At 36.6% G+C, this 10,000-nt stretch overlaps 1 protein-coding gene across 1 annotated transcript in view; it reads right to left on the bottom strand.

Annotated features, from left to right (window-relative positions):
- Positions 1 to 6,345: 6,345 nt before the first annotated feature.
- LOC135197663 (sialidase-like) overlaps positions 6,346 to 10,000 on the bottom strand; it is a 5,787-nt gene continuing 2,132 nt past the window's right edge. The window contains exon 2 of the mRNA XM_064224675.1: positions 6,346 to 8,750. Coding sequence (XP_064080745.1) covers positions 6,346 to 8,750 — 2,405 coding nt within the window. The remainder of the gene's footprint in view (positions 8,751 to 10,000) is intronic.

The following is a 10,000-nucleotide window of genomic DNA, read 5'->3' on the forward strand; positions in this document are numbered from 1 at the left end:
ATATATACTAGATATATATATACATATATATATATATCATATATCATATATATATTTATATATATATATATATATATATATATAGATATACTTATATATATATATGATAGATATATATATATATATATATACATATATATAATATATATATATACTATATATATATATATTATATATATATATATATATATATATATAATATATATATATAGTATATATACATATATATTATATATATATAGTATATATACTATATATATATATCATATATATATATATAGTATATATATCATCTATATATATATATATATATATATATATATATATATATATATATATATATATATATATATATATATTCATTTTTTTCTTCGGCGATGGTGAGCATCTTTTCTTTAATTAGCAATACTTAGATACGTGACCATTAATAAAGGCCAGGTGCTAATAACAACATTTTATGCATTTTTGAGGAAAGAGGCTTGATGCATGCTGCCTCATTTCTACTGTCAATTGTCAGGGACTCGTGAAGAGTCTAGAGTAAACAGCAATGAGTCCCATCGAGGACTGAAAGCCAGCAGGGTGAGGATGAGTAAAAAAAAAAAAAATGGTGACTTGTTACAGATGCAAATCTAAACTAGCAACAAACAAATGTCGAACTCATTCTCCGCTATACAAATTCAGTAAGCTACGTGTCCTCGGCACCTCCTACCAGCCTACGATAGAATGATTCAAGGACGATGTCTTCCTCTTTCGTAGGAAGGGCAAGAATTGTAGGAATTTCCACCGAAGATAATTTAATTTTACAGCGAGAGTTAGTCACCAGAATATACCTTTCTACAATAGTTTTGTCTCGTGTCTCTTCTTTAGATGATTTTTTTTTTTTTTGTGCCTGCAAACAAGTTGATTATATATCCTGTTCTATTGTGCAAAGTAAAAGACAGTCCTATTGTTAAGGTGCATATTGACAGGGGGCCAGTCTCGAAGTATATAAACAAGGAAATGGAAAGGAAACGGGAGGGGCTTGTCCTTAAAGAAAGAGAGGTCGTAAGGCAGGGGGGAAAAAACCCGTTTTTACACCTGTTCGGAAGTTGGTGTGAAACGTTTAGGTTCAAATTCTCTTCTTTGTTCGCTCCAGATACCCTCTTGATTTCGTCACGTTATGTTGGGTATACCTGTATAGTTCTAACGACTGGTTTAACGAGCTTTTCTTAGTCCAACATCACGTGTCAGAAACTGGTCTTTCTCAGTTACCTGGTTTCAGATAATTACATCGACTGGCTGTGAATAGGTACGTTTCCGGTCACCTTGCGTTAAGAATTTGTCCAGTTCGTATCCTGTTTTCTCTTTAGAGCGTCTGACAGCCATCCTTTTACGATTTTAAATATATAACGTAATTCCCCTCAAAGCATTATATACTATATATATATATATATATATAATATATATATATATATATATATATATATATATGATATAATATATATATATATATATATATATATATATATATATATATATATTATATTTGAATTTTTATCACTTCACGGTGATTCATATACATGTATTAAGCTACAAATGTCCTTTAATTGTCAATTCGCTCTACCATATATATATATATATATATATATATATATATATATATATATATATATATATATATATATATATATCTAGTATAAATGTATTTTATCTTTTTATTTAGACATCGTCATTTGTTCTCTTGTGTTTTCTCATTTTCTACACAAGTGTATTCAGTTCTTTGGACGTTTCTATTCCAGGGGAAATAGATTTTGAGATTTTCCATATGATTGATGAAAAATATATATAGTACTTGCGTTCTTCTCAGCCACCTTTTCCAGCAAACTTGAAACGGATTGCTTTTTTGATCTATGTTCGTAGGTTAAATTTTTTTTTTTATGCATACAACGACAAATATCAGCTTTAGTTCTCATAGAGGCCGATAATGTGGGAAACGTCATCTAGTTAAAGCCGAACGGAAACAAACGAAGAAGGAAAAACGACGAAGCTTGACTCCGAAGGAAGCGGCGCATCCTCATCCTAAAGGAAGGAAGTTTGTAAGAATCAGGAAGCGAATTGTGAAGCAGTATCGTATCGGTGATCATAATGTTGCTCTGTTGTCATCCGGGAGAGAATGGCAGCATGGCCGCTAGTATTAAGCCATATCCTGCCCAAGCAAGAAGAATACGAGGTGAAGAAAAAACAAGGAAAAACAAAAGATCTGTCCTTCGATACGAACGATGTAATTTAAAGGAGAGGAAAAGAGACCATCAGGGATCAGATATGTCCGCGTATATTTCGTGCTTCCAGTGTTGTCCGTATCAGCGTTAGAAATTTGATCTTAATAGGTGAAAGAGAATCGGCAATCATATTTAGAGTCTTGAAATGATCACTTTTGAGAGGAGGGATAATGACAAAGTGCATGCGCTGATACGTGTGGATGAGGACCAATACTCTTCTCAAAAATGACAATGGAAAAACAAACCATGAGGCTCATCGGAATGCTCTTGAAGTGGTTAGGACAACGAATGTATAATAATGATAATAGTTTTTCATTATTAAAGAGAAATGTAGATGTATATATATATATATATATATTTATATATATACTCTTTTTATCTATTATTACGTTGATTTCGTCTGGGAAGCGAATGTGGTACCTCTAATCATTATTCACGTTCTCTGAATTTTTGCATGGCATTTGATAATTATTCGTCACAGTGTATTAATTTTTATCACGGAGCACTGTTGGTAGTATTTACATAGATTTAAAAAACAAATATAAATACGTAAATAAAGAACAAATTTACCAGAGCCACGTAGTCTTTGTCTGCGCCCTAATTTGTACTCGGTAATTTAAGTTGACTCACCATCGCGTGTAATCTAGGGAGTTTCTATTTCAGAGGGGAATTTTCTTTATTTATGTACAGCTGGATGTTTTTACGTCATCAGGAAGATTCCATATAGACTCTCTCTCTCTCTCTCTCTCTCTCTCTCTCTCTCTCTCTCTCTCTCTCTCTCTCTCTCTCTGTCAATATTGAGGATTTCTGCCTATGTTCTTTCAACAGATATTAACGCAAGCCTTTCGTTTCAACGGAATAAACATTTCAGTTATATTCCTTGGAGATTACGATGCTATATATAAAGGCCTTAATTCAAATACAGTTATTATTTGTGACTGAAATAGTAGCATTTTCCAACCTATTACACCTTTCACATCTTTTACTGTCAATTTCCGCTTCAGCGCTGAATGACCTCTTAGGTCCCAGTGCTTGGCCTTTGACCTAAAATTTGTATTCAGTCAATCAATTAAAATTTTCCCTCGTAAATTCTTGATCATGTCAGTATTCCTTGAAATGCTTTTAATTCGTTAATGATTAAGGTTGAGGATTACATGTGACCTAAGTTTGCGAGGGTCTCTTTCAAAACGGTCGAATAATTCATAATTGTACATCTTGAGGACAGTCTGACATCTTTTTATTGGAGCATCATGCTAAAAGATGTTAAAATCTTGAGGTCCTTTCGTGGATTAAATAGGGACGGAAAGAAGGAAAGTGTAACGCGACAGGAATACGTAAAAGACTACTAAACACTTTTCTTAGTTTTGTTGTCATTTCAGACTATTTTTTTTTTAATGTAAACCTCCCATTGACTGGAAGAGAATAACTAGCAGTCGAGAGGGAAAGATAAAAATGAAAGAAAATTTTTTTTTTTTTTTTTTTTTTTTTGCTCCTTTCCCTGTTAACCTACTAGGCCGTTTTGCAGTACGATACTAAAATTTAAGATGGGCATATTTTTCAGTAATAAAAAATGAATAAAACTTTTACCTCCTAGTTTAATTATGTTCGTGGACCAAGTAGTAACCCTATCCTTAGCCTTAATCTTCGTAAATTGCACTATATCGCGAGGGTTAAAAAATCCAAGAGACAGTCTTACAAAAGCTGCGTTGGTTCACCTCATGTATTGATAATTTAGTTTTAAAACAAACCCTTTTCCGTCTCAAGGGATTCGTTTTCTGTGGTTTTCAAATGACGAACTTACCAGGCGTCTATGGCCAACTATTCCATCTGTCGTACTCAGCGTGACGAAATAGTTTTGGGAAGAGAATATTATTCTGTAGAGTGAGAGAAACTTAAGGAGTGGGCTCATCGATGTAAAAAGACGCTCAAAATTGTTGTGAAGTCTGAGTCATTAGGTAAGAAAAATACCAGAGAATACAATGTTGGTATATGTCGCAATATATCTGAGCCTTTGTGTAATGTAATATGTCGAAATATATTTAAGTATTCCGTTGCCAATTAAAATACAGATGGTTACTAAAAGCTTTATTTTTTAGAATTTTGCTTGATTCCAGTGCTCATAATTCATTAACATGTCTGTCTGATTTTAATTGGCCTTCTAAGTCTTGCAAGAGGTTTTTTGGTAAGATTATATGGATCCATCTGTACTATTGAATTTAATGTTTTATTTCCATAAGTTCGATTTCCTAAGTAGCTATACAAATATAAAAGTAATAGAAAAGTGTTGATATACTATATAATGCATATTTATAAAAAGCTATTCCTTGAAATGACTCAACGTGATAATTTTTTTTCTCACCGATCCATATATTGATTCTCTTTTCTATTATAGGTGAACTGTAATTCAGAGCCCCATTGCTGATAGATTTGGTTTTAGGATTCGTCGAGTTCTCTCTCTCTCTCTCTCTCTCTCTCTCTCTCTCTCTCCCATCCCTCTCATCTCTCTCTCTTCTCTCTCTCTCTCTCTCTCTCTCTCTCTCTCTCTCTCTCTCTCTCTCTCTCCATTGCTAGTTAGGTACTTTTCTTTGTCATCCTCTTTTGCTGGATTGACGAAGACTTGCTTGCAATCATACCTTTTCATCAAGGTCAACAAGCGAACATCTGAGTTTGTTGTAAACTCATGACAGTCTATTACCGGATAGTAGGCTGAGACTCAGGTTAACACCCTGGCCTCATAGAACAAACAATGAAAGTTACAACAAAATTTAGCAGTTTGTTGCAATGGGCAGTTGGTCATAATAATGTCGAAAACCTAACGGATTAAGAGTAAATGATGCTTTGATAGAAGATGTACTGTGTTCTAGTTAGATGTATATTTTTATATCCCCATATCGGGGAGCAGATATGATTATGAATGCCGTTTTCTCACACGATCTTGATCAGATCTCTTACCATTTTTTAAAGCGGTATCTTTTTAAGTGTTTGACTCTTAACTTGTAACAAAACTTCTGGAGCGCTGTTTTACTAAAACGTTTCAGTTCTTTATACAAAGTTCTGATGACCACGTTAAAAACTTCCATGAATGTACAGAAGTTACGTTAACAGCCCCTAGGGGAGATAGTAGATATTAAAAAAATCGCATCGCAGAGTATCAAATGTGTACAATTTCATGAGTGAGAATATGAGAAAACCGTCAAGAAATATCAAATCCGAAATATTGTTTTAAGGGCAATGAAATAACTTGTTTCACATTCAATTAGAGCTCAAATTTTGGGTTCCATATTCTATTAAACAGGTTATTAATGATAGGAATTTCGTGATAATTTTAATGAGTTATTTAATTAATCTTACCTTACAAATGACTTTTTAAAATCCATTGATTGGTTCACACTTTTGAAATAGTATGGAACCCATTATCATTATTTAATATAATGATCATATTTTATTAGAATAAAACCAAGTCAGGTTTTTGTCATGGGGGTGATAACTTGATAAGCTGAATATCATTTAACACAGAACCACGAGCGTTTTTGTATCAAAATCACAGGGTAAATAGTAAACGGATGTCTTGTATAGTGCTTTTAGATCCATTTAGTCGCACATCCTTTTGTTAAATTATCGCCATCCAATGACTTATTATGGTATTTACGTCATGAAATAAATAAATTTCCTAACCATTATAAATGGTAAAGAAATTTCAAATGACCACACTTGACCTCATTTTGATATTTTTGCTCGACGTTGGACAATAAGAAAATGTCGACATTATAGCTGGTTATAACTCCCTGTTGTGAAATATTACAAGTACATTACACATAGCTCTTCTTTTCAAGCAGTTAAATCCTGATATTTATGTCAGTTACAGGGAGGCAGATATTCTAGAGGTCGACTGACCGCTCATGGCTCGAAAATTTTATAATTGCTGTTATTCCGCTGTTGTTTGATGAGTTTCTTATGCAAATAGCAAGGAATTTTGGTGAAGAACTACAAGAACAATTATGAAATATATAAACCAATTTATTTTTCTGTACCAAAATAATTAAATTATGAAAGTGGCAAATAAAAATTCACTCATTTTCCATTTCCTCTAAGTAGAACACCTGCCAAAATATTTTTTAAGGGGAAACCAAAAGACCAGGGTCGACATCGTTTTGCTGAGGATCGGCAACTGTGATAAAGTATTTTCATTTTCATGTTCATTGGAACTTATTTTCTTTATGGATGCTGTGTGTCGTACCCGCTCCATTTGTAAATTTGACCTTCCTGTTGGGTGTATTCTCATGGAACTGGCTGATGGTATCATACCAGCTGAGGTCCGTAAAGTAGATTCAAAAAAGCTTTCAGTATCATTTGGAATTTCAGGTACAGATTGATTGTTTGGCCTTTTTGATGGAGGAGGATTAACAGTTTCTCCTGGTAAGGCAGCATCCAGTGGCTGTTCTGTAGGTGCTGGTGTATTTGGCTCAGTGGAAACTGCAGGGTCGTCTGGAGTGGTGGAAATATCAGGGGAAACGTCATCAGATGGCAGAGTTGGGCTGACAGGGGTGGCAGAAGCATCAGCCTCATCAGGGATTTCAGAGTTCTCAGGCCCAGGTGATAGCGATGGCGTGCCAGCGGTATTAGATGGTAGATTTGGTTCAACTGGAGTCAGAGAATTCATGGGTTCTCTTGGTTTCATGGGCGTCAAAGGATTACTAGATCCCTTTGGATCCGTGGACATTGTAGTATTAGTAGGTTCTCCTGGAACCATTGGTGTCATAACATTACCAGTTCCTTGTGGCTCTTTTGGATTCATAGGATTACCAGGTTTTTCTGGCTGCATAGGCATCATAGTAGTAGCAGGCCCTCCTGGAACCACTGGATTCATAGGGTTACGTGGGTCATTTGGCTGTGTTTGTATCATAGGATCAACAGGTTGTAATGGCTCTACTGGTATCAGAGGAATACCGGGTCCTGCTTGATCTGCTGGCACCAAAGGAATACCAGGTCCTGCTGAAGCTGCTGGCACTAGAGGAATACCAGGTCCTGCGAGATCTGCTGGCGTCAGAGGAATACCAGGTTCAGCTGGATCTGCTAGCATCATAGGATTACCAGGTCTTGCTTGCTCTTTTGGTATCATAGGATTATCTGGTTCCATCGGCATCATGGGATTAGCAGGCCTTACTGGTTCCATTGGCATCATAGGATCACCAGGCGAAAGTGGTATACCAGAGGGGTTGATAGGCTCAGATTGCGTTAGTGGGTTATCAAGAGGGTCATTACGTTCATTAGGTACCACTGGAGGGCTTGGATTTGTTGGTCCAACAGGATCAGTTGGTATCAGTGGAATACCAGGATAGTTAGGTTGCTCAGGTAGGACTGGACCAGCTGGACCAATGGTCTCAGAATCGGGGTTTATTGGGGTAGGTCCCTGTCGACAATTGCAAATAGGGCAACCATTAGGTGCAAACTCTGTCACACACTTTAGTGGACATCTAATGCGAGGACATAGGTCTCCAGGACAGTCACATTGTGGGCACCCATCAGAGTCTGTTATTACTCTGCAAGCTGGATTACATGTAGAAGGATCCACTGTACAATTATTTTCAGGTTCTCTGGGAGAAAAAGGGGGCAAAAATGGAATTTCATCAAAGTCGATGTCTGGTCCAAATGTTCCAAAGGGTATAAAAGGGCGACCAGGCTTGAATGGTGGCACTCTCAGTACTGTAATTGTCAGAACCCCATTGATTGGTCCGGGACCCCTGCAGTCACAACGGCAGCACTTATCTTGAGGACTTAAAAACAAACAGCGGTTTGAACACCTTGGAACTCCTGGACATAAGTAAGCATCTTCTCCGCACATACATTCTCGACATCCATGAGCAGCAACTACTATACGGCAGTCTGCTGGACAAAAGAGGCGTTCATTTCGACACCGATCAGTTGGAATAGAAGGCATGGGATTGTTTCCTATAACTGGACCAACATCGGAAGGTCTAGGACCAAATGGCCCGATACCTCGTCGGTTCTCACCAGGTGAAATTACAGGATCTTCAGAGATTAGAGTACAGTTGCAAAAAAAGCAGCCACTATCAGGATCATTTTCTATGCAGCCTCGGAGACAGGGTTGCATGGCTGGGCAGATCTCTGTACGCTGGCATCGACAACTAATACAGCCATCTGATCCCAGCTCCTCTGTGCATCCTTCGGGGCAAGTGATAGCCGGACAGGTACGGGGAGGGGCATCGCAGATGCACCTCGGACAACCGTCTTCATCCATAATTTGCTGGCATTCCTCTGGACATGGTGGTAAAGGTGGGCATATGATGGGGTTTTCTCTCATGCAGGCACACTGGTTGCAGCCCTCATTGTTGCGCCGTAGGACACAGTTTCTTGGGCAGAAGTCCGGGAGCTCTGGGCAGTCCGGGAGTGCTGCTCCATTGCAAATGCATATTGGACAAGACCCGTCGCTCCGGGGCACCGACAAGCAAGTTTCAGGGCAGAACCGACATTCTGAAATTGATACATTAATTATTAATTGTTTTTCCGTATTGTTTTACCACCTTAAGACTGTATTTACATATTAGACTTAAAGTGTGCAACAGCTGTAAATTAAGGTACTTTTGCTTTGAAAGCTATATTTTTCAAAACAATTATGTTAGAGATTAATTTCTAAGATATTCTCAACGAAAGCTTCATGCTCCTCAAAAGTTAGTTTAAAACTTAATTTTTATATCGTATATAATTCAAGCATTCATTTACGGCTGTCCGTGTGTAGACAAATGGAAAATTAATTAAAACCCAAAAGCTGGCATTGCCTTAGAATCTCCAGCCTATTTTTAACCATCAAGCTATCAGCTCTGTAAGAGGGATATGTGAAAAACGAGAGAGAAAAGAAACTTCAAATAATTTCCTTACACGAGAGCTGTCAACAGTGATTTTTATTACGTTGGTTGAATCGGGATGAAAAGGATGTATTATGACGTCAGAAAGTTTTTGCTACTGTTGAAATCACTGTTGACGTTTAGCCCACGGCTGGGGTTTAGGAAATACGGCGAGACAAAGTCAGCTAGAAAAAAATAGCATACATTGATTTTTTTGGGGGGGGGGTTGGAGGATGGAGTCCTGAAGTTCTTTAGGTTTTTTGTTGTTCTATTTGGTGATATTCTACTGGTCCCTCCCAAGCTGACAATTCCTCTATAGCTTGCCTGAAGGTTTCGAGGTACAAATTTTATTTTTGGGAACGCTATCAACTTTCCACCTGATTTTCTTAAAGTTGCATATTCATAAGTTTTATCATTTACGCACGTAATCACAAAATCGCTCACTCATTTAGCTTCTCGAGTCTTATTGTGTTCCTTTTGACTTTGTACAATGAGCAAAAACCATCAGATGAATGACAGCTGAATGAACAGTGGGTGGGTAAAGTTACAGTTTTTTTTTTTTTTTGAGGAACCATTGGTCAAGCGGCTATTTATTGACGTAAATACTTTTAGGTTTGTTAGTTGTTTGAAATGTGGCATTTGTAACTTTGCATTGATGCAGGTGCTTGTGCATTAACATTATTTCCAAAGCATAAAAATTACGAGAACTCTGAAATTTTACAAATTCACATATATAATTGCATCTACGAAGATACTACATTGTTTGTGAAGTCACGTCTGAACTAACCATTTTCACCTGACCTTGATTCTCTTTATTTATAAATACATATTTCAAGGGATGAGGAAATAACGGATTAAGTTGGTCTTGTATGATGACTA

The sequence above is a fragment of the Macrobrachium nipponense genome, chromosome 21 (assembly GCF_015104395.2).
Source record: "Macrobrachium nipponense isolate FS-2020 chromosome 21, ASM1510439v2, whole genome shotgun sequence".
NCBI classification, from domain to species: domain Eukaryota; kingdom Metazoa; phylum Arthropoda; class Malacostraca; order Decapoda; family Palaemonidae; genus Macrobrachium; species Macrobrachium nipponense.